Source organism: Ascaphus truei, chromosome 17 (assembly GCF_040206685.1).
Source record: "Ascaphus truei isolate aAscTru1 chromosome 17, aAscTru1.hap1, whole genome shotgun sequence".
Lineage (NCBI taxonomy): Eukaryota > Metazoa > Chordata > Amphibia > Anura > Ascaphidae > Ascaphus > Ascaphus truei.
In genome coordinates this window covers 37,357,668-37,384,211 of record NC_134499.1, presented here as the reverse complement: position 1 = coordinate 37,384,211, position 26,544 = coordinate 37,357,668, and the positions used below count along the sequence as shown (strand labels likewise).

The 26,544-nt window shown below is 42.1% G+C and overlaps 1 protein-coding gene across 3 annotated transcripts in view; it reads right to left on the bottom strand.

Moving 5' to 3' along the window:
* Nucleotides 1-26,544, bottom strand: part of ARHGEF3 (Rho guanine nucleotide exchange factor 3) — a 220,107-nt gene that overhangs the window by 37,267 nt on the left and 156,296 nt on the right. Inside the window, exon 1 of one of the 3 annotated variants that reach the window (XM_075574840.1) lies at nt 6,498-6,808. The exons of the other annotated variants lie outside the window; for them this stretch is intronic. Within the exon in view, the coding sequence (XP_075430955.1) occupies nt 6,498-6,593 (96 nt within the window). The 5' untranslated portion in view covers nt 6,594-6,808. Of the gene's footprint in view, nt 1-6,497; nt 6,809-26,544 lie in introns of those variants that run through there. 3 annotated transcript variants of the gene reach the window in all.

The following is a 26,544-nucleotide window of genomic DNA, read 5'->3' as shown; positions in this document are numbered from 1 at the left end:
TATTTAATAATATAGGAAGTAATCACTGTGGGATTATAAAATGAACTTGTTACGACTGTAAAATCAAGAGAAAAACCCCCCAAAGTTAAATACAATGTCACCTGTTAAGCCCAGACATGTTTATCTATAGTAATCAATATAAATGATCAGTGTATAATTATCATCTTCTGACAGTACAGCCAGCTGTTTTGTGTACTTGCTTTCTGTACCCTCTTCCCAGCTCTCACATGTAAGAAACGTTTTACTGCACATGTAGCTATGGACTTATTACCTTCCGTTGTTGAATTTCCTCGGTCACACACACACACACACACACACACACACACACACACACACTATATATATATACATACATATACAAATATATATATATATATATATATATATATATATATATATATATAATAGTTGCATGATCCTACGTTTTTATATTCCTCACTAAACTATAATTATACCACCAAGCACAGAATTCTGAAGGCCTTTAGCACACGCGTCTGGAAATCAGATCTACCTCGTACAACTGAACCTTTCCCTTTATCAGCACCGGTACTTTAGTCCTATAAAGTGCTGACTTTGTAACTAGCACATTGCAATAAATACGGTCAACGACCAACACAAGTCAACTCAAGATCCAGTGACCGTACCATGTAACGCGGGCAAATGATGCATCGCCCTTTACCTAGATCAGGGGTGCGCAATTCTCCCCTGCGCCTCCCTGCCGGATCTCCCGCCCCCCTCCTTACCTTGGCTCCGGCATTCTGACATCATGACGTCACGTTGCCATGGCAACATGTCGCCAGAAGACGCCTGAGCCAAGGTAGGAGACCTTACAGAGGCCTTCGCTGCTCGCCGACATTAAATTGAGATTCCTTCGGGAAGAGCGCGGGGTCTCTGTAAGCTCTGCACCCCCCTGAAAATCTCCAGCTTCTAGGGACAGGGCATACCTCCTTCCTACTGCCTCAGTTTGTCTCGCTGTACTGCGCTGTAGAATATGTTGACACCATAGACATAAAATATATTAATATTAAATGTGAGCACTTCGGGGCGTGAATTTACAGAGCCTGAGAATTCTATGTGGTGTTCTGTGCCAAATAAAATAAATGATCTTCACAGAACCAAAACACTAATATGGGTTTGCGTCACCTTAATACAGTAGTTCAAAATATAAATGCTAATAGTGTGATAGGGTCACTTTGTAAGTGCACTATTTAGAATTGTTTTGTAAGAGCTACAATTAATAGTTGGCCTCTTAAGAGGTATCTTTACCCTAAGCAATAAAAAGCGTTTGGTTTGTTTGTAGTCTATTAAAGTACTGGTGATCACTGTTTGTACTATACGGTGGTCATTGTCATTTAGAAAAGGTTAAAAGGGTTAATTTAGAGGGCCTGGGTGGCTTCACAGATTATCAGTTGGATATATGCAGGTCTTCTCCTGTGTTTTACTGGTTCAAAAGCTGCTCTGATCACCCATGACCAAAATGCAATTAGCAGCTGAAAGCTGTTTGAAGTCCTAAGTTAAATGATTCAGTGGTCTCAATCTATTTCCCACATCACAAAACCATTCCAACCGACACCCTTCTTGACAGGCTAAACACAGAGAGGAGAGGTTTGAGTGTGCTTGAAAATTGCCCTTTCCATCTGTGTCAGCGATTCGAAGCCCCCAAAAGAAACGTATAAAATATGAAGAGCGTACGGGAAGACAAACGACCACTTCCAGAAACAGCTAAACCACCGTTTTTCTTCAACATCGTAACAATAAAAAAGCGATCAGTGTTGCATGCTTTGAGCAGCACAGTTTAAAAAAAAACAAAAACCTTAACCCAGCCACCACTAGCCAGACCTATCAGTCTTCCAACCTTTTGCACTTAACTTGGGAATATAAATGCTTGTCAAATATTTATTTGGGGCATGTGGAGTACCTTTGTGCTAAGAACTCTGACTTTGAAGGGGATCAACCTGGTTCAAATCGGGCAAATAACTTTGGGGCCTAAAAAGCCGATCAGGACATTTTCAACTGGAATTCCCCATTGTACGAAATGGGGAATTTCGGTAAAAAACAGCCTGACAAACTGCTTCTGCACATATAGAATCGGACCCTTTTATTTCATCATTGCCCCTTATTCCCTCTAATTGTGAGCTCCATTACCTGTTTGCCATTATCTGTATGTCTTTCTGTTAATGTAATCGATGTCACTCTGTACCCTCATTGTACCACGCTGCGGAAGATTTTGGCGCTTTACAAATAAACGGAAATATAGAATCAGACCCGTTACCTCTGACAATGAGGTTGTAATCTCATCATTCTGTACAGCGCTATGTGATTGTCCATGTCATATTGTCAGCCCAATACGACAAACATGTATTATTATGAATATAATAGAAATGCAGAACAACCAAGAGGTTATTCTTGAAAAAAAAAAAATCCCAATTAATAGGAATACCATAAAAAATGTGACAAAGTATAAAGAATGAAAACTGAACCTCCTCAATGCCAAAGGAGTCTGAAAATCGGTGCAATAAATAGTGTGACATTTCTGAGAATTCTTCTTTGTCCTTTAGTAATTAAACTATTAATAGACATGATTAAATCCTAAAAAAAATGTCTAACCAGGCCTCTCTTTTTTTTTTAGCATACCTAAAGGGCTATTAAATATGTTGAATGATACATCCTACAGTGTTGTGTCATAGCTTGGAAATGAAAACGCTGGAGTCAACACTTCTTTCGCATTCTCACTGCCAACTGGAAGAGTCGCCATGAAAAACTAAATCTATACTCTCCTCTTTTCATAACAACAGTTCATATTTAAGCGCATCCCTCCGCTCGAGAGATTTGCGAATAAGTCCAGTTTACTTCTCGAAATGTTGGAAAGGGAGCCATTTATTCATTCACAGATTTTAAAAAAATGTGCACTTCTCAACTAATGTATGCGAATAATCGTGAAATTTGCAACAGCTGCCAAAAGTCTGTAAAAAGTGGGTACTATTTACCAACCGTTTTCATGAAATACATGTGAGTGTTTGTATTAAAGTCATAAAGTAGATGAACTCTGGTGAATATTTTACCCATCCCACCATTTTTCTTTCTGTATAAAGTCCCTTGACAGATCTCCTATCATTGTTTGTCCTTCTGTCTCACAATCTACTCTACACTAATAACCAATTAGAAGCGCCCCCCCCCCCCTACATAAGCATCTCTCCCATTAGAATTAGTGTGGGGGGCTCCGTGATAGATGATAGTACGGCAGGAATGTGTGTAGTCATCCAAAAATGATGTCTTAGTGATCAATTATTTAATTAGACGGAGACTTGTTGAGCTGTAAGTATATGGAAAAAATCACGACACACTAGAGCATGTTCGTACTTGGGATGTGCTCCTCCTGACCGCAAAGTGTTGCTTTTGAAAGAAAATTGCTTTGATAAAGTTTGGTGTAGCAGGGGCTTGGAATGCTGCCTTCTTGGCTGTAAATAACTCTTCAGAAACTGAGAAAACCTGTTGATCCCAGTGACATGCTGGCAGCTGCTACATATCTAGAAGTGCTTGAGAAAACAAAGGTCATTCTTTTTCAAAAGGTGCTTATCTGGGAGAGACACCCCCTTCCTCTTGGAAACACTCTGCTCAGTGCATACATTTACAAGAAAACCACAATTCTTATCAAGCTTTTGTTCATAAACCTGGCAATGCAATGGGGAACAAACAGTACAGAATAGCAAAAGCTCTGCAAGCAGTCCATGGTTTGAATTGTTATTAAAAAGAGTTAAATACAAAGATATTTAAAAAAAAAAAATCTAATTATATTGATAAACACGGAGAACGTCTTTATATTTACTTTGTAGATGTTTACCTGGCGATAACTGACTTTAACATCTCTTTATATAAAGAGTAGATAGTCACATATACTACAAGACAACATCATGCAACGAATAAATGAAACAAAATATCATATGTTATATTAAATGAGACAAAGTGGAAAACGAGTGTGCAAAGATTACAGCACTGGCTGCAGTAGGGTGATAAGTGCACTATAGCTCCAGTGGAGGGGTTTGTCACTTTTTAAACAAAGGGAAATGCAAAACAAGAACAGGCTGCTGCTGGGTACAACAGTAACAAGTGTTAACAAGTGTGCAAACACACAAAGAGACAGGTGACCTTATACAAGTACTGTAGGCACAAAACATATTCACGTATCGCAAATTAATTGTTGATGAAGGTGAAAAAGTATATGTGTGTAAATCTATTTATTTAGTGTAAAGTGCCACTACCTAATAGCTTTTTTTATGCATTTGAGGAAACCTCACTATTTGCCAAGGGGAGATGTCTCGCTGTTATTTCCCATTGTTAACACCTGCATTGCCTTGCACTGGCCTCCCTGGCATGGAGTTATCACTAGAAAATGTTACAAAATAATTATTCAAATGGTAGGAGAACATCGTTATTCAATATTTTTTCCAGTTAACAGGAAGAAAGATAAAAAAAAATGGCCCCTAAATGGCCCAGCAAAGAGCTGATCTCATTGTGCTATACCCTGCCTGCATCATTCTTTATTTTAGGGGAGAAAATGCAGAAACCATATAATAATGAGGATAGGTACCCAGAGTCAGCTTAGTGCATTTGTTTCAACTGTGTTCAGCTGTTAAATCTTCCTTACAGTTAATAATTACAACAGAAATCGGTTTGTATCATTGGAGTTGGGGAAGCCAATGTTACCTTCAGTAATACTCCTCCGAACACACACAGGTTAGAAGCGTCCTGGCAGGTAGAAGCACGAGCTATGTGTTCAGACAGGTTCAGCTCAAACGTTTTCTGTGTCTTGCAGTTTATAGGAGTTACACATATTTGGTTTCCATTACCATGCACTGAAGCTAATCTGGTGAGTACTTGCTCATGTTAACCCATTTATGGCCAACATTTTGCACATAAAATAGGTACCACTGTGGTTCCTCTCCAGGTGCTGGATGGGGAAACTCCAAGCAATTCCTATGGAAGCTTTCTGTTTAACAGGTATAGCTGGTCATACAGGACCCCAAAACATGTAGTGTACCCGCTGAAGAGGTACAGTTGGGAGCTATGTTATTGCTGACAGGGCCTGTCAAGAATGGAGTTACATGCCCCTGGAAGCACTGAAGTAGGTGGGTTACCTTTGCACTGTGTTGCAAAGACAAAGCAGCAGACGCTGACATTTTTTCTAATACTACCCGACCCTCCAACATTTAGAATATGAAAAGAGGTACTTTATTTGCTACCTCAGTGCGTGATTGAGGCGCTTCCGAGCAAGCGACGCCAGGAGGAATTGTAACACATGCAATTTACTATATGCAATTTACTATATGCAATTTACTATATGCAATGATGCTTTAATTAGCTGAAGGTTCTGAGTTTTAACCAATGGCGGAAATAGATTAAAAAAAATTACGGCTGAATTAAATAAGTACAGAACCTTCTAAATAGGCACAGCTGGAGGGTATGATACTACCTGGGAGAAATCTCACAATATAAAATTCACCACATTGTGGTAAACACAATGCACTGGCAAAAATACACAGCTACATAGTAGATGAGGTTGAAAAAAAAGACACATCTATCAAGTTCAACCTCAATATTACATGTGTCGTAAAACACAATTAACATACACAATATAACTGCAAATGAGCTGATATATATATATATATATATTGTTATATTGTTATACAGTTATATTGTGTATGTTAATTATGTTTTACGACACGTTAAATTGAGGTTGAACTTGATAAATGTGTCTTTTTTCCATATATATATATATATATATATATATATATATATATATATATATATATATATATATATCACACACTATGACAAATCATTCTAAAACAATGCAGGTGTTAAGTACAAAAAGAACATGAACAGAACAGAAGACTGACAGAGTGTATTTGTGTTACCTATACGGTATCACAACGTTGCTTGCAATTTAACTGTTGCTTACTACAACTGCAATGAGGGTTTAGACATTATCAGAACCATTAGGATACACAATTATATGGCATTGATTCAGAACAATGGTGGTGTGAGTGGCATACACTAAAATTCAAACCTAAACACTTACAGCCAAGTACCAGGCAGACACATTTGCCCATATGCCCATATGCCACTCTCCTGTACTGTACAAGTGTTCAGTCCCTAATATGTTGAGCAGTCCTCCTCTGCAGCTCAGAGAAGCAGCGTCACAGCACCTGGAATAGGGGCCACCATGAACAAGGTGGATCTGAGCAATTTAAGTACAGAGTTTAATATTGTTGCAAGGCTTCCAAAAAGCACAGACACACACACACACACACACACACACACACACACACACACACACACACACACACACACACACACACACACACACACACACACACACACACACACACACACACACACACACACACACACACACACACACACACACACACACACACACACACACACACACACACACACACTGAAAGGGCTGCTGACATCCATACGTCTGACTTTACCTGTATCTCTTTAGTGGGGTTCCTTGCCGTTTGTACTTCTATGGTCAGATTTGCCCTCTTGACTGTGAGGTAAAAGGGATAATCCTTGGCCACCATTGTGGCTTCAGGGCTAGCCGGTTCGGTGGTCACAGTTGATCCCGAGTGCAGAACTCAAAGGGTGAAGCTCTATAGATCACCTCCACGGTGCTTTGCAGTGAGACCGGTTTAGAAAATCCAGTTGTGTGCTGAATTGCTAGCATTACCCAGACTGACTCCCAGGCTACAGTAAGGAGGGAGACAGACAAGCCTGCAGTGTCAGCAATAAGAACACTACACCACTCTCATCACACAGAACCCGCCTACAGTGCAAGGGGGAGGAAGTGGGTGTAATACATCAGTGGAAACAAGCATATAACTTGCATAGCTAGCTACCAGTTGCAAACACATTTAAGCAAATGTGGCTGTTTTCAGCAGGAAATTGTTTCTCTGTGCACTTACAGACTGATTGTGCCGATAAGAGATATATATATATATATATATATGCATATATATATACACATATATATACACATATATACACACATATATAATATATATATACACACATATACATATACATGCACATACACATATACATACACATATATATCCATATATACATATATCCATATATACATATATACTGAGTTAAGTTATGGTGAGTAAAAAAAGTGACAAAAACCCTCCACAGCAAAGCAAATATGCAAATGTAAATACAACTGTATGCTCATCTGCATGTATTTGGCTGGTCTGTATATATATATATATATATATATATATATATATATATATATATATATATATATATATATATATATATATATATATATATATATATATATATATATATATATATATATATATATATATATTCGGCTGCACGCGCCGCCAGCCTCGCAAGCACGCGTGCAGCGCAGGCACTGGCGCCGCAGCCTTACACAGAATGATGTAGTAATCTATACTGCATGTTAACTCATTCAGTGATGACATTAATACGTCAGGCTTCGCTGTTTTTAACATTCAGGGGTTTATGCGATATCATCTGAAGCGTTTTCTGATTATTATTTTTTACTTCAGGGGCTAATGTGGGAATCTTGGTAAATAAGCTTATTCTATACGCTCTGAATCAATCGCACCGCGATCAACAGTCCAAACAACACCCATCGCCAGCTACCCCAACGCCAGCTACCCCAACGCCAGCTAACCCAACGCCAGCTAACCCAACGCCAGCTAACCCAACGCCAGCTAACCCAACGCCAGCTACCCTAACGCCAGCTAACCCAAAGCCAGCTACCCTAACGCCAGCTACCCTAACGCCAGCTAACCTAACGCCAGCTACCATAACGCCAGCTAACCTAACGCCAGCTACCCTAACGCCAGCTAACCTAACGCCAGCTAACCTAACGCCAGCTAACCTAACGCCAGCTACCCTAACGCCAGCTAACCTAACGCCAGCTAACCTAACGCCAGCTAACCTAACGCCAGCTACCCTAACGCCAGTTACCCTAACGCCAGCTACCCAAAGCCAGCTACCCTAACGCCAGCTACCCTAACGCCAGCCAACCTAACGCCCATGCTATTCACTACGCTACGAAACTTGACAATATCTCCAATTTTAATCCACGTCCCCAGGTTGGCGCTGGGCGTATCGCGCCTTTGTATACAATGGGCACGAGGACTAGCCAACCTACAATAAGTGACAAAACAATATGTAATATTAACAGTGTATTCGTATATTAACCCCTTAGTAGCCAGGTAGCGAAGGTCATCCCATGATTATCTCGCCACTTAGGTGAAAGCTCCACATTTGCACAGATGCATGTTATGCTTTTTGTATATTATTTGCAAGGGTTTTTTTGTTGTTTTCACGTTAACCCCTTTGGTGCCTGAAAGCATTCCTTTGCAATGCATTGGTAGTGTCAGGTATTAAAGAGTGGTTTATATTAAGCCTAATATATTGCCCTACGGCACAAAAGCGTGCCATCTCTCCCCAATTGCATCGCTAGCTCTGATTAACACGGACTTCAGTGAGTTATCGCTTATTAATATCATTAGTGTTATTTACAGAGTTAAAGCACTAACCCAGCAGTGGCCAACCCCAGTTCTTAAGGGCCACCAACAGGTCAGGTTTTCAGGATATACCTGCGTCAGCACAGGTAGCTCAATCTGAGCCACTGACTGAGCCACCTGTGCTGAAGCAGGGATATCCTTTATACCTGGCCTATAGGTGTCTTACATTTCACATGGATTTAAAAGCAGTTCCCATCTATTTAGACAGGGTGGAGATTCGGGACACTAAACCACCCCAGGCAATTTATATATAACATTAATATGTGCATGGAGTTGTGATGTACAGTACCAAGCAAACACCCATGAGGAGGTAAAAAGGCAGGGCACCCAGGATGAAAATATCCTTTCTAAACACCAAATTTAAGGCATTTGCTTCTCTTTAACAAACCCTCTCCAAAGATGTTTTTTAAATATATTTTTCCGTTACTGAAACAGTTGTGTGTTGAAACTTGTTTGAAATAACTGATTTGTGTCCCTGTGAAAGGTTACAGATCATCCACAAGTACTTTGCTAGTGTTATTATTATCACTATATACAAGGTGTCAAACTAATTCTACAGTACAAGGGGAAATAGAAATCTGTGACATGCAAAAGTAATGAACACGCAATTACAAATACTTACACAAAGGCACAGAGATTCCTGTTCATGCAGTAACACAAAATTGTACCAAAAATAAAACACGCTTTTCCTCGTACATAACACTAACATTTTCATTACTCAGAACTTCATTGGGAAGACTGATAAAGGAGCGGATAGACACATCGTTGTTATGTCTGCGTTAAGTATGTTTATTCACATTTTTCTAACGTTTGTTTGTGTGTGTGTGTGTGTGTGTGCGTGTGTTGTTCCCAGTTCACATGTAAATTCTCCTCCTGTGCCTTTAGAGCTTGGAGATATTTGACATCAATATTTATTGGGGGTTATTTTCCTTTGTGGTTTTAGTGTCAGGAAGAATACAACCCGAAATATTTGTGTCTCTAATGCCAAGGACCCAAAGGAGTGGCAGTTAAACGCAAGTGTATGCACACTAATGTCACACACACACATCTCACGTCATCTTTGCCTTACACTATCAGATCTAACACTTTGGATCGTTGCTTCTTGGCTGTAGTAAGAAATGTTGAATTTTGTTTTTGTATTAAACCTTTTTATACATTTTAACCCCATGATATTGGTTCCTGAGGCACAGGGAGATAAAGTGACTTGCCCAAGGTCACAAGGAATTGAACCCTTGATTCACACTCAGTCATTGGTATCAGTCAGTGAGCTGCTCCTCCCATTCATAAAATTTAGGACAACAAACGTGCTAGTAAACAAGGCAACATTCCTTATATCAGCCTCACCAACCTGAACACACATCTTTCGTTAGGTACTGATATAAAAAAAGCTTTATTCAGAAATAATTAGCATAGTAGCATTATCTGTGCATTGTAAATAACAGACTCCAGTGAGTAAGCGAGACTACTTTGGTTTCAATGTCCGAGTTATGACCAGCCTGAATTTTGCATGTTTGGTACAGTATTGGAAAAGATAGCAATATTAATTATTTGTCTACCTTCTTGGGAATTCATTGATTCACTGAGCAATATTTGCATTTCAAGTATACCCGGTAGGATCCCAATACCAAGTATACAGTTACTACTCTTTCGTAACATGAGGCTAAAAAACAAAACCGACAACAGAAGAACGTAGCAAGAACAGAAATACTGACCGTGACATGGAATGAGTAAATAAACAAAGATAAGGGATGAAACACGAGTTCCCATCTTAATGAAAACCGGAGTTTGCATATTAATGAAAATGTAGTTGGCCTATTCCAATCACACAAAGACGAGCCATACAAATCATAATAACTATAAATAATATACTTAACTGTGGTCATCCTCCTTACTACACAGTGCCACTCTAAGGCTGCGCTTATAGTGCCCGCGACTGCGACGTCGCTCCAAAACAAAACAATGGACTCCGTCGCGAGCGCTTATAGTAAGTGCGACGGGCGACGGAGCGACCAAAAATTTGGAAGCCGGGGAAATTTGATTTTTCGGAGACTGTCGCCACATGTGACTGTCTCTGAATCAAGCAATGACCCGGTCGCTTGCGACGTCGCTAAAAGTCAAATTACAACTTTGCCGGTGGCGACGGGTGACGTCATCAGTCGCGTCGCCAGCACTATAAGCGCGGCCTAATGTAACTGATCAATACAAGTCTACAAATTCGAACTCCTGGAGATAACAACAAAACACTGTCCTTTTGTGCTACATTGTTGCTATTTTTTAAAAGATGTGTTATTCTGTTGTGTATTTATGGATATACTGTTAGCCTAAGGTTTTGTGCACATAGAATTACTATTTTAAAATGTTATAAATGTAAAGTAGGAAAACGCGCGAAAGCGACTGCACACTGATACCTCGATGACAACCCTATGCTGGCCCGAAATGTTATTACCAATGTCTTTCCAAACGTGTAATATGTGACATTAATAATATAATCTGTGTGTGGTCGCTCATTTTGCTTTATTTTTTAACCAACGACGTGCTGGTTTTCTTCCCTGCGCCTGTCCCTGATTAAGTCTGAAAACACAACCCTCACCACTATATACACACATAAATGCTGATATATGCACACCAGACAGTTGTTTCTTGGGTTGCCCATGAAACATTTCTTAAAATAAAATAATGTTACAAAAATAAAGAAGCAATCATTCATAGTACAGTGATTCCCGCGGGAAATGTTTATTTTTTATTTTTTATAATAAACGGTCTTCTGAAGTCTAGACACCAGCATCAGCTCAGAAAACAAACATTTGCTCCTGTTATTACCAGCATTTTAATGATGATTACATGGTTCAGACCAATGAATTAGGAGAACCTTGTGTATGCTTCGAAGTGGCCCATAGAATCCTCCTGACATACAGGGAGATTAGGAACTGATATCTGCGGAATCGGGGGTCATATTTTGGAAAGGTAAGTGAACAAAAAGCATCCTTTAATAAATACAATGTATTTAAAAGATTATGAAGAAACCGCTAATATCTGCACCATCAATATTTTGGTAAAGATTAGGTGCAAAAGTCCATCATTGGATGCTTTCACAGTTTATCTATAGAAAAAGCAGCAAAATGCCCATACAGCATGTCCTTATCGTGTGCTGCTGTATTAGAGCTTTGTATTGTTGTCCATCCTCTTCTTCATCTTTCCCTCCATGGCTTTCTCCGCAACGGCCCACCACGGCCCACCCATCGGCTTACTCGTTCCTGTGCCTTCGAACTACTGCTTCACAGGAAGGATTTCCACTGCCCCTATTCTCCATTTGTGCATCTTCTCGTGCAGATGGTACTCACGTTTTCTTTTCCACCCATGACTTGCCATCCCACTTCACAGTTCCTCATCACACATTGAATTTCTGCGGTCTCCTCATGACTTAGCACCAAAATTACCCCCACCCACCACTCTTGACAGCTACGGTCCTCCTGTTTGCTCACTGGCTTTGACAGTCTACTCAATCAAAAGTTTTTCTTGTACCGTTAAGAGTTTTCCCTAGCCCCCTGTGTCTCAGAAGTCTTGTTCTATCCAACATTCATCTCTTTAACACACACTTCTCCAAGGGAAGGCTCGTCTTCCCTCACCTAAAATCTACACACTAATCACTCCTGTTTCCATTCTCTCTGCAGCATGGGTCACCCGATGCAATTAAGGAAGAGAAAACAAGTCCTCAGGTGTTGGACTTAAATCTTAAACCGTGTCCTTCCTTGTCTTCTACCTCAGGAGCGGCCAACTGCAGTCCTCAAGCCCCCCCTTAACAGGTCAGGTTTTCAGGATATCCCAGCTTCAGCACAGGTGGCTCAATAGAAGGCTCAGTCAAAGACTGACCTTTGCTGAAGCAGGTACTGATTGAGCCACCTGTCCTGAACCTAGGACTGATTGAGCCAACTGTGCTGAAGCAGGGACTGATTGAGCCACCCATGATAACATAATGACATATTAACCATTAACGTACAGCGCCACTACCAGTCTAGAATAAAAGTGAATGGTTCGGCTAATAATATGAGATATAATCGCACATGTAAAATGTATAAACAAGTAACTCACTCGAGTGAATAAAAAGTCTTGCGGTCGCAAAAGGAAATTTAAACGCGATACTGGGAAACAGCGAGACTGGCACACACAAAAGAAGGACAAGCCTTTCAGTAATGAAAACAATGAGAATTCCAGAGGAAAGCAAGGACATTAAAGATAAATGAATTTAGCCCCTGGGTACAGCAGTGGAGAGCACAGGTTTACTTGTAAAGCTTCACTATTCTTTACAACTTGTCAGCCAAGAAGCATTTTTTCCTGACCTCTAGGCAATAATAAAGAACCTGTGATTTAACTCCAACATTTTCAAAGGTGATTAATACTGCAGGTCAGAAAACAACCCGGTTGAAGCACAGGTCATTGGAGAATAAGAAATGCAAAACGTTCATGAACTGGCATCTGTGGGGTGTTTGTATCAAGTCAATGAAATCCAGGGCACTTTCACCCTGCACCTATGTATCAAAGCATTTTGCTCCAATTTTGCCCCATCTGCCCAGCTTGCACCTTGGGGAGAGTCAGTAGGAGGAGTTGGGGGGAGTTACACGGTGCACAGATTATAATGAGATGTATCACATTCTGTGTCTCTGCCCCAGATTGCACCTTGGGGAGAGTCAGTAGGAGGAGTTGGGGGGAGTTACATGATGCACAGATTATAATGAGATGTATCACATTCTGTGTCTCTGTCCCAGCTTGCACCTTGGGGAGAGTCAGTAGGAGGAGTTGGGGGGAGTTACATGGGGCACAGATTATAATGAGATGTATCCCATTCTGCGTCTCTGTCCCAGCTTGCACCTTGGGGACAGTCAGTAGAAGGAGTTGGGAGGAGTTACGTGGGGCACAAATTATAATGAGATATATCACATTCTGCGTCTCTGTCCCAGCTTGCACCTTGGGGAGAGTCAGTAGGAGTTTGGGGGGGGAGTTACACGGGGCACAGATTATAATAAAATGTATCACATTCTGCGTCTCTGCCCCAGCTTGCACCTTGGGGAGAGTCAGTAGGAGTTGGGGGGGGAGTTACATGGTGCACAGATTATAATGAGATGTACCACATTCTGTACCTTTCTGCACCACTCTTTTTGCCTTATATTTGCTCCCCAAATCCTCCACATGTAAAAGTGGTGTAAGGCTAAAATTCAGAACCTGTTATTACATACGCCACTGCTCTGATCCAACAAAATAAAGCAGTGCGTCGAAACACACTTTCCTCAACGTTGATACATAGACCCTTATGCATCTGCTTTGTTTATGACAATTGCCTCCTCTAAGTGAAAAACAGCACCAGAGATTAGCCCTACTTTTTCCTTCTTCATGCAATATGCCGTTAATTCGCCATCTTCCTTTTCCTGAGGAAGGATCCAGGTCCATTCGTTTCAATGGTGCTCAAACCTCAGCCAAGTTAGAAGCCCGTTTCCCCGCATACTGAATAGGGTCCGGTGTGGGCCGTGCGTTAACAAAGGATTGCATTCTTGTTTCAAATGTCAAACACTCGTTAATCCGGTTTCTTAAGTCTGGGACACATTGTTATATAAAAGAAGATTTCGGATAACACATTTCTCTGGGATGCTGCTACTTACTATTCTTTGTGTGTTACTTGCGGATATTACTTTTCTCGGCTTGTCCCACGGAGAACTAATGTTTGCCTTGACCTCTATCACATTGTGTTAGCGAGATAGGTTTACACCGCCTCACAAATTGGAGATATTCAGGCGCATTGGGTAACTTCCCCCCTATTGAGAGTCAGGATACTCCTCCAGTGCACACAAGACAAAATTACATTAATATACCTAGGTATATTAATTTAGGTCTGTTCCAAAATTGCCTTGTATGTATGTATATCTTTATTTATACAGCGCAATTAATGTATGTAGCGCTTCACAGCAGTAATTCACATGATAATCATATAAATAACAAATAATACAAATAACACATAATGGGAAGAAGCGCTTCAGACACAAGTGATATTTTGCAAAAGGAGTCCCTGCCTGGAAGAGCTTACAATCTAATTCAGGGGTGTGCAAACTATTGGAGCTGCGCCCTCCCCCTCCTGCTTGCTCCCCCACGGTACTTGCGCCCCCCTTACCTTGTTTTCCAGCGTCAAATGACGCTGCGGGGTCATGTGACGTCACGTCCTGACCCCATAGCGTCATTTGCCGCCACGTTGCCATGGCGATGGGTCATGTGACGTCGCGTCCCATGGCATTTCCATGGTGACGCGTCACACCACCCATCTGAATCCCGGTAAGTGAGTTACAGAGGCCTCACGCGATCCCCCGGCATTTCAATTAAATGCCTTGGGGAAGAGCGCGGGGCCTCTGCAACCGCCCACGCCCCCCCAGGAAAGTCTTGCGCCCCCCAGTTTGCGCACCCCTGATCTAATTGGTGTACAGTATATAGAACCTGGATTTTGCTCTTAGTGTAAACATCATGATCTTTATGAACAATCCAGCTTAAAGTCTGAACATCGTCTGTCAAACATATACTATTTTTCTTGATTTGATAGGCAAGTATCAGTCCAATAATGTCAAACAAATGATAGGTTATGTGACTGAAAATAGCCAGATACTTGCATGTTATTGCTCAAATGTCCACAACAAGCAAGAAGATCGAAAGAGACATTCAAAGGGATTTCTACATGTTATTGCTCTTGTCACCTTACAATAAATCTGGCGGCCTTTACAAGATGGCTTTGTTTATTCTAGCAGGATACGGTCTTTAGATAAATCTGCCCTTAGAGAAGTCACTTGGTCAGCAAAAATATCCGACCGCCAACCTAGCAGCATTCTCCTTCCAACAAGCTTTAAATACTATGCACTAGGGGCGGCCAACGCCAGTCCTCAAGGGCCACCAACTGGTCAGGTTTTCAGAATATCCCTGCTTCAGCACAGGTGGCTCAATCAGAAGCTCAGGTCGAAGACTGACAAACTCCAGTCCTCAAGGGTCACCAACAGATCAGGGTTTATGGATATCCCTGCTCCGGCACAGGTGGCACAATCAGTGGCTCAGTCTTCGACTCAGCCACTGATTGTGCCACCTGTGCCTAAGCAGGGATATCCTGAAAACCTGACCTGTTGGTGGCCCTTGAGAACTGGAGTTGGCCTCTCCTGCTATATATACCCTACACAGGGCAGTAATTCTTCCAAACTAAGACACTCTCCCTAATCAATTGCCTAGTTTTGACAAACTGGTGTTGGTGTTTACCTCCTGCTGCTGATACTAATGACCCATAGAAAAATTACTGCGATCCTCCCAGCTCCTCACTCACACACTCCCAAATACTACAGTGAGTACTAATTATTGACCATGGTGGTCCTGCCTTGGTCACTGTATCATCAGGGTGTGGAGAGAATTGTTAGTACTTAATAACCTCTAAGAAGCTTTCCTTAACCCCCTTGCATGAATGCACTGCATCTACAGCAACAGACATGCAAACGTCCCACCCTGCTAAATCCGCAGTTGTTTTGCTTCAAAAACATGAATTACATTTTTTCCCCAAAAAAATTGTTTCACCTTTTCATTATTTTATTTTGAAGATCAAGAACTGAATGTATCCATTTGCACAATGCTGCCTATTTGTTCTTACATCTTTTAACCCTTGGCGTACTGGGCGATCTTTACAAATGGTTTGGGATTTAGAATTTACAGATGGATCCTGTCCCCCCGTTCCTACACTTATAATACATTAATAGCGGTGGGGTTTAGAAATAAAAATCAGGACCGTACTGCATTTATCATTAAGAGAGCCGTTATCAGCTGCAGGCTGCAGGGGAGCCGTCCTGCCTACTGAAAAGGGTCAAAAGGTGTCTTATGGAATGCCATCACTTAGTAAAAATGGGGCATTATGCTCAATATGGACAAAATGCTACATTTCAGCACGCCTTATCTCACATTCAAAAGAAATTAAAGTTAAGGTGAGCTTAAATTGCACATGCTTTGCTAGATCTGGGTCCATGAGTACAGGGATTTTCGATTGGAAGGGAGATTAAAATGTTTAGCTAAGAAGCACTGTACATTTCTCTATCATCTGACCACCCTACAATAAATGTCCTTGATATTGTAGATTCCCCTCTATCTGCTACATATTTCATACATAGTAAAGAACGGTTCCTTGTTCAACTATTCATCTTTCTTTCCCCATAAACGTGATATATGCACTAAAATTATTTCCCTTAAAAACATTTTTTGACAGACCTACCCCCACTGAAGCCATTTACACAGAATAAACTAAACAGACTGAGAATAAGCCTTTATCCAAAAATGTTGCGTGTGATCTTTAAACTATGAAATATCCCTTTATAAATTTGCACAGAAATCTCACATGAACAGTCTAATCCTACACTGCAGTGGCACATTATAAATATTATAACACAATCTGTGTTCTGCCTTATTATCTCTCTGCTACAGGGAGTTAACTGCACATCTACAAATACCACATCAGAAATAGAAGCAGCAATGAAACCATCGTCTGCACTTTACCAGCAACGCAAACTATACTGTTTATTCAGATTTATGCCCTTTTCCTGCTATATAAAATATATGCGTTGGCGCCAAGTGAATTATTTCTAAATCCCCTACAAACGCATGCTATATTTACAGATTGTTTACAAATCATCCTGCAGGAGCACTTGTATATGGATAAACGGCATAATAGCCGTAAGCACTATAAAACCATGTCTGGATTGTGAGGGCCTGTCCTCCATGATATAACCTGATCATAAAAAGCCAGGCTCTTTGGTTCCTCCGTCTCCCTAATCAGAATGAACCTCGCATGCACCGTCTCTGCTCTCGAGGCTTCACGGTGTCTCGGAGAGAATCCAAGCTTACAGATACTTAACATTGTAATGCTCCTTATCACGGCAGGGTTTAGCTGGGGATGCAATCTCCTTTAATGGGGCAGTTGAATGCCGCAGATATGAAATATAATCCTTACACAATTTACGAGTGTGACTGGCTTCCTCAGGAAGGTTTAATCACAATCCAAGCTCACAATTTGGGTGGGTAGAAGTTTTTTAATTTTATTAACATGAGATAGAATCGGGGGGTCTCCGGAGCTGAACCCTGTTAATTTCAGGTCTCTGGCCCCCCTGCTCCTGAGATACATACCTCGGTAGTAGGTGTCGGTAGCCGTTTGGCTAGCAGGGAACACGTGATGGCCACTTTTCAAAGCCTATAGGAAGCTGTGGCGTGAGCTGGTCCGGCTGTGGCGTGAGCTGGTCCGGCTGTGGCGTGAGCTGGTCCGGCTGTGGCGTGAGCTGGTCCGGCTGTGGCGTGAGCTGGTCCGGCTGTGGCGTGAGCTGGTCCGGCTTCCTTTTGGCCCACGTGACGCGGGAGCTTTAAACCAATGTTAACAATGTGCCAAATTTGCACAAAAATATTGCCCCCTGGGATTGCTGCTTTAAAGTAACGTTTTTTCTTATTACATCTTGGGAAAAATGAATATGTATCGTCGTCTCGAGCAATGAGTTCAAGCATGTCAGCATCCTCAGGCTCAGGGCTGCCACCCAGGGGGGAGATCTGGGACAGCGGGACAGCGGGACAGCGGGACAGCGGCACAGCGGGACACCGGGACAGCGGCACACCAACAGCGGGCACACCAGGACAGCGGCACACCAGGACAGCGGCACATCGGGACAGCGGCACACCGGGACAGCGGCACACCGGGACAGCGGGACACCAGGACAGCGTCACACCAGGACAGCGGCACACCAGGACAACGGCCCATCAGGACTGGGGCACACCAGGTCACTGGGACACCTGTGCTAGGCTTGGTAGCGGAAGAGGACCCGGCCGGTCAATCCCAGAAGTTGGGCCAGGAAGTCCTTTCTCTGCAGGGCCTTGAGCTGGACAGGCATCCTCTGCCGGGCCGCAAACTAAAGTCTAGGACATTTGGTTGTGGTCTTTTTTCTGTGACCAAGTCGCTGCCGGCATTTAGCCGCCACTCACCTCGCAGCAAGGACATCTCTCCGCTGGCCGTTTCGCCGCTAAGATTATCCATTACCCTAAAACCCCTAACCTTAACCCCTAATATTAATGCCACATTACCCCCTACCTTAAAAACCTTAACCCCTTCCCTTAAAACCCCTTACCCTAATTCCCTACCCTAAAAACCAAAATCCTTACCTTATAACCAATATCCTTAAGCCCCTACCTGAACCGCAAAAACCCCTTAATGTCCTTACCTTATTGGCTAAATGGCCGGCTGCTGAGTGTCCCTTGGCGGCCAAAATCTGGCACCGACATGGCCAAGACCAAAATCAGATTGCGCCCCACAGATGCCCCCCTTCCCTACGGCCCAACAACTTGTGTGCTCCAACCCTCGCTCAACAACATGAGCCATGCACTGACCCCCGGCTCATCAACCAGCGGCACAAGACTCCTGGACCCCGGGAATGGAGGTGGCGATTCTGGACACCATTGCTAATTTACAAACAAAACGGGATACAATTCACCTGGAGCTTTGAGGACTGGCAAACAGTCTTATCAACAATAGACCTGAAATACAAATGGTGAATACTCGACAAAGAATTTGGTGACCATAGCAATGTTACAAGTTTAAAAATAAATATTAAAAAATGCTTATTATACCTGTAAAACATGACAATGCCCTTCGCTCACTTTCATCCTACACAAGACTACCCCTCTAACAAAATATATTGGTGTTGCAATAGGGCGAGAATACTCAATGCAGTCCCTGGGGGCAATTCATTAACTTTGCGAAGTACCTTTCGGATTTCCATCTCGCTGTATTCATTAAGCTCGTATCACCCCAAACTGTGCAGAAACCACTTTTTTTCTTCTTTTTTACACAATTTGATTGTGCCTATGCAATTCTGTGTCATATGCAAATGTTGTATGGAAATGAAGTGCACTGGAAAACGTACATATTCACGGGCTATTCATTAAGCAGAAAGTCTGCAGATTACCCAGGAAGTCCCTTCCTTAGGACAAAGCTTTTGCTGTAGCGATTTTGTGTGATTTTACATAGCCAATTTCACAGATTAACACAGTTCAGCTCCGATTTGCTGCTTTCATTTCAGTTCTGGGGACCCCCTGCTTCCAGAGATACTTACCTCCTTCGGGGGTGCCGGTATCTCTGCAGGCTTGTGTGCCTAACAAAATGGCGACGTTTTAAAATGTCCCGCGTCACACGGGCCAATAGGAAGCTGTGACATCATTTGGTGCAGCTTCCTATTGGCCGGCGTGACCGGGACATTTAAACTTCAAAGTGATACTGGCACCCCCTACGGAGGTATCTCGGGAAGCAGGGGGTCACCGTAGCTGAAATTAACGCTGTTCAGCTCCAGAGACCCCCTTCTTCAATCCTGTAATAAAAATAAATAAATGAACAAAATGAAACCCGTATTGCTACTTTAAGGAATAGGTTCCTGTGTATCAAATCATTTCTGGTATTAAAATGATGCTAGCCTGTATCCAGACCATCAATGTATCCAGGTGCTTTAGCCCTAATAGGCGCTGTTCTGGTCAGCTTGTAAGCTCTGCGTCCTTCTCTATTCTTTTCGCTGTTCCCCCCACTTCCATATTATCCAACACGTGTGAGGGGAACCATCCAGAATTATGGGCCAAATATAGAAGCGTGATAATTAAGCCTCTCCCAGTCCGTACAGATGAAAGAGATAAAGAAAAACAAATTGCTGTGCATTGAAGATTTATTTTCCCTTCACTGCTTTCATACACGGAGCACAGTATGTTGCAGGCGCTTCAGTAGTTAAAATTGGTTAAAATTGTTTTTTTTATGTAAGTATTTCTCTGAAATTGAAAAATACAGAAAGGCAATGTGGAAACTGAACTTAATTACCACATTGTTCCAACACAATCCTTCTACCTTCACTGTACAGACACAATTAACAACTGTATTTCATGCAGTAAAGGAAACCCTGCCCCAAATATACTCATGTATAAATCAGTGGAATAAAGATGCACAGGAAATGAAATGACATGAGAAACGCATGGAGGTAAAGTGACGGAATCAGTTAATCAGCAAGTTAAATCTCTTTGTAGAGTTTCTCTGGGCAAACAACCACATACTTCAGCATTCCAAGAAGCCCCTTCATATGTGTTAATGTGAATATAAATATTATAGTAATGCACAGATCGATTAGAACTACAATCATATAGCAACATATGATTCTTTCAGAAAACATACACAGGAGGGCTTTTGTTAAGGGCTATCTTCATAGCTAAATGAAGAAAGAATGTTACAGTTATCTGAGTCTATAAAGCAGTTGTGAGATCAGTTAGAGTTGCGGCCTACAATTGGTCCCAAAATATCATTGCACATCGTTATTCTATTTTTGTAACTTATTTTGTAGGGGCTATTTGGAGGGAGTCACAACACAATGGCCATCCCTTGCAGGCCAGGCCGGAGGGGAAGCCCGGCCCCAAATCATTTGACAAGTAAGTCGATGGAATTGAGATGACAGGAAATGAAAGAAAAGAAGGTTCTGAGTCCTTTGTAAATATTCTGGCACAAAGTACAGTATGTGTTAATCAGCACAGGTTAGAAGTCAGTTCTCAGACATGCTTATGTCAAAAAAGAATCTTCAACACACAAAAAAAAGCTCATATAAAACTATCAATTTAATGAAGCCGTTCCCATGGTTCCTGAGACACGTATCAGTAAAAGTAGCAAGTTCCTGTCCCCTCCTAGGGAAACAAAATGGCGGATCAAATCTACTGCCTTACGCAAGCCAATAGGAAACAGCAATAGATGACGTTGCAGCTTTCCATTGGCCCACATGATGTGGGGGGGATTTTAATACCAAAAAGTATCAGGGATAATCGTAAAACCTGTCCTGTTGGTGGCCCTGGGGACTGGCATTGGTCACCCCTGATCTAAAGTTATGTTATTTCTATGGTCTCCGTATGGTTTCAGAGACGTCCGATAACGCAGTCCCTTCCCTATGCTTTGCTGACAGCGTGTGGCTGGACAACACGTTGAAAAAATGATCCTACGTTTTGATTCCTAGACTTTCTTTGTTGGTAGCAATGCTGGTGACGGAATTACATTTTCTATTACAATGCCTCTCCACTGGAGATTGGCGAATTAACCTTTGGAATAAACAGCTAAACAAGGCACTCCCAGTATGTGAGAAGATTTATTGTTGCAGTAGAGATATACGGTAAGATTCCAAGTATACCCATGTCAGCCCACCCCCGCATCAGAAATATGTCTCTGTAAGAAGAAAAGAAGCAAAATGTCAGTCATCAAAGAGAACCACAGGCTCTCCCACGAAATCTTTTGTCTATTTTAGTGTGGGTTTGACTCAGGTACTTTCTAATATCTTGTGGTTTCATTTTGGAACTGGATTTCATCCCAGAAAATCAGCTTCTGCATTCCGAGACAGCATTTTTCAAATGATTGTATCTTCCTCCTGTATCTTACAACTGGCTGAGCTATCTGAAAAGGAACACCAGCGTTATCTTCAATTAACCCCTTGGCTGACAAAACGGTCACATATCACTTGAGAATAGGGTTGCCAGATGGCTTCTCCAAAAATACTGGACTCAATGGTGAAAGGTGCGTCAGGTCACTACAGTATGTCCAGGGAGGAAAATACTGGACACATACATATCCAGTATTACAGTACCTCTCATTTTGTACTGGACAGAGTATCCAAATACAGGACAGTCCAGTTCAATACCGGATACCTGGCAACCCTACTTGAGAATGTAGAGATCTAGTACCTGTACTTTTGTAGGCTGTGGTATCTTTTACTGGCATATAATAATTCATATTGCAGCTAAACAGGGCATTATCTTGTGGACCTTTCCTTGCTTTGTATGTAGATGAGATGCCACACACATGGAGTAACTGCCCCAGAAAGTTATTATGGAGCTTGCCTTTCTTATTCTGAATTACTTTTACATTGTTATACTAGGACTTTATTTATTGAGGAAACACGTGAAGAAATGGTGACACACACTATAGACATTGCCAATGGCTCGGAACTGATCACGTTTTCATTGGAAACTGACTGTTTTTAGTTTTTTTTTTAACCGTACACCACTACAATATTGGAATCATAGCAGAATTATTTCTTCCAACACTGTACAATATACATAAAACACTAAATAAAAACCTTTTTCCATATTTAAAAAGGAACCTGTAACCACGTATAATGACGTGTACATATTTTACCGAAAGTATTTTAAGGTTCGCTTCGGAACGTGGGTAAGGCAGCTCATTATAATAGGATCAGGAAGAACTACTATATACAGGAAATATCCTGTTTTCATTATTATGTAAATAACCTGTTTCACATGAGTAACAAAGGAAAGACAACAAGTAACAAAACAACATTTGGTAGAGGAGCAGCAACAACACACTTCAATGGAAATCTCTACAAATGATTACTCGGATCATGTACTGCTATCCCATGTCACAGTGAATTGTATTTAAATGATGCTTGATACAATGTCCTATGCCACATCAGGTCACCTCTGCAGTCTGACCTGGCCTAAATAGAAGCTTCCATACAGCGGTTACATTCTAATCTGGTTCTTCTGAAATATTGCTCTTCTTGAACATGTCACATGGCTCAATACATATCCGCATCAGATGAACAATCACAGCAGCTGAAACAAGAAGGTACAGTGCAAGGCTTTTCAGAGGCTTCAGATATCCCTGTGTCCTCGATGAAACCAGATAACCTGGATGCTATTACTTGCACATATGGTAGAGAGAATACATGAGTTTTAAATCCCCATGTCAAGTGCTTGCCATCATCTGAGAATTCGCAATTCAATTTTGAGTTATCACAGGGGTGCGCGACTCCAGTCCTCAAGGCCCCCCCCTCCCTCTCCAACAGGTCAGGTTTTCAGGATATCCCAGCTTCAGCACAGGTGGCTCAATCAGAGACTCAGTCCCCTGTGCTGAAGCAGGGACTGATTGAGCTACCTGTGCTGAAGCAGTGATATCCATAAACTCTGATCTGTTGGTGGCCCCTGAGGACTGGAGTTGGCCACTCCAGCATTACTGTGTTGTATTGCTATGCATGCACTTTCTAAATCACATAGGTACTTGATATAGTAGAAGCGCTGAAGGAAGGAAATGTAGCCACAGACAGTAGGAAGGAAACGAGCACGTCGCAAAGTGTTACACTGACAGTAGCTTAGAAAAGAATCACAATATTTTTTTCTAAGTAGATCTTTTATTCAACCAACATAAGAGTTCTTCATAGATACACTTTGTACTTGAGCTTTCAGATAGATTCCAGGCGTCCTCCTATTGACGAGCTCTGGGAGCCTTTGAATAGTTATGGACAAGATATATCTTTAGAAAACGGTCAAGCACATTTGGTTGCCGCTATTTTGCCGCGAACGAATCGCCACTCACCTCGCTGCCCGGGCATCTCTCTGCCAGTTGCTCCGCCGCCAAAATAAGCCCCTAACCTTACCTCTGACCTTAAAAAACCCTCATCTTAACGCTCCCCTCTACCCTAAAAACCTTAACCCTTTATCCTAATTCCCAACTCAAAAAACCTTAACCCTTTAACCTAATCCCCTACCCTAAAAACCCGAACCATTTACCCTAATCCCTACCCTAAAAACTTTAACAGTTTACCTTAATCCCCAACCATAAAAACCTTGATCCTTTAACCTAATCCCCTACCCTAAAAACCCTAACCATTTACCCTAAAAACTTTAACCCTTTACCTTAATTCGCAACCCTAAAAACCTTAACCCTTTACCCTAATCCCCTACCATAACAAACCCTTACCCTTTACCCTAATCCCTTAGAAACCGTAACCTTTTATCCTAATCCCCTACCATAACAAACTTTAACCCTTTAACCTAATCCCCTACCATAACAAACCTTTACCCTTTACCCTAATCCTCTAACCTAAAAACTTTAACCCGTTACCCTAATCCCCTAAAAACCTTAACCCTTTACCATAATCCCCTTCCCTAAAAACCTTAACCTTCTACACTAATTCCCTACCCTGAAAACCTTAACCCCTTGCCCTAAAACTCCTATCCTTAAACCCCTACCCTAACCACTAAAACCCCTTAAATTAACTTACATTATTGGGGAAACGGCCGGCAGCTGTGTGTCCAGTGGCTGCAGCAAAGGGTCAATTCCGTGGCTCATGTCTGTCCACTAAACAGGCATCACCACCTGCAATAGATTCGATGTGATCCAAGACCATTGCTATTACTCGAGTTCTACTCTAGGTGTTAGAGCTGAAATTAAAGGTGTTGTACAATCAGAACTGGCACGTCTTCTCTCCAGTTAACCCCCACCCTTGCTTGGAAGTGATTCCCGGTGCAGCCTATCACAGCAGGCTCACTTTTAGCCGCGGTGTGAATGTTAAAACAGAGACCACGACCTGGTGCACTGAGAGCGATGTGGGTAACGAGACAGTGAGTATCTCGCCTATATTACAGAACTGTTATGTCTGCCGGGCGGCCTCAGAAGATGGAACATGTGGTAATGGATCTCTACCCCAATCCCCTGAAAAACGAAAGAAAAGGAGGTGAAAAGTTCAGCCTCCCAGGGAATGAGGTAACGTCAGCCCCATATCCAGGAAACGCCAGCTGTCTGGTACATGGTGAAGAGGTAGCGCCTTTGAAATGAAATTCTCTTTTTGGGAAGCCATGAGTAAGGACATGTGAGAACATTAAGGAAAGAGAGCAAGTAGTCATTTCATCAAGCACACATTCGGTAGCCGGCATGTTCTGTTTATAGCTCTGTGTGATTTCTCTTGAACATATGTCATATCTCATCTATTAAATCAGAAATCCACCGCCTACACATTGGTTTTTTAACATATTGATTTCTTTATATAAATTTGCTCAGTCGGAGGTAAAACGCTAAATATTTAATGCCGGGGACATCCAGGTTCCCAAAGTACTAACTCATTTAGCTGGTAGTGTTTCGGCTCCAATTAGGGAAAACAAAATGGCCACCAAATCTTGTGGGTCCCGTTGATGTTGCGCCTTCCCATTAGATCAGGGGTGGCCAACTACAGTTCCCAAGGGCCACCGACAGGCCGGGTAATAAGGATATCCTGCTTCAGCACAGGTAGCTCAATCAGTGGCTCAGTCAATGACTGCACCACCTGTGCTGAAGCAGGGATATCCTTGAAGCCTGACCTGTTGGTGGCCCCTGCGGACTGGAGTTGGATAACCCTGCATTAGATGACTTTGGGTGTCCTCTTTGAAAATCCAGGAAGTAAAACTATAAAGGCAACTAAATTGGTAGGTATCTCCGGAACCAATGGGTCTCTCCAGCTCCAGAGGACCCTCCCATGCTTTACAGTGCCAGAGGTCCACCAGAACCAGAGTGCTACTGGACCTCTATCACTTACGGTTATGTGGTCGCTGCAGTAGCGACCACACAACTGCCGCCACCGCGCTGGCAGGTGGAAACAGAAGTGGATGGGTCGTCACTTCCATTTCCAACGGGAAGACTTCTTCAGTGGAGCAGTTACCATGATCATCCCCTAGAAAACAATAGGGCCTCAGGCATGCCGCACCCATGACATACAAGCTACGTCAGAAGGGCATTCAAGGGTTAAACTTACCCTCCCAGCCAAAGTTTGCCCACACTGAGACAAACCCATAAATAGTTGTATTTGGACATAAACTTCATCTGCATTTTTCATACAGAACGCATTCAGTTGTTCTGTAGCTTGTTTGCCCCATCTGCCCCATCACTAATGAATTAATAATAGCCGCAGCTTCACCTTATTGGCCGGTTTGTTCCTTTCATAGGATGGTATTTGACCCAGGAGACTCCCTCGTATAGTGGATAACTGAGCACCCGAGGCAGGTCCGTTTAGGTTTGTGAGTTTCCCCCCAATCAGATTACCACTTTGAGATAAAGCAACCAAGGAAAAAGAACTACACTAGTTTGCGGAGT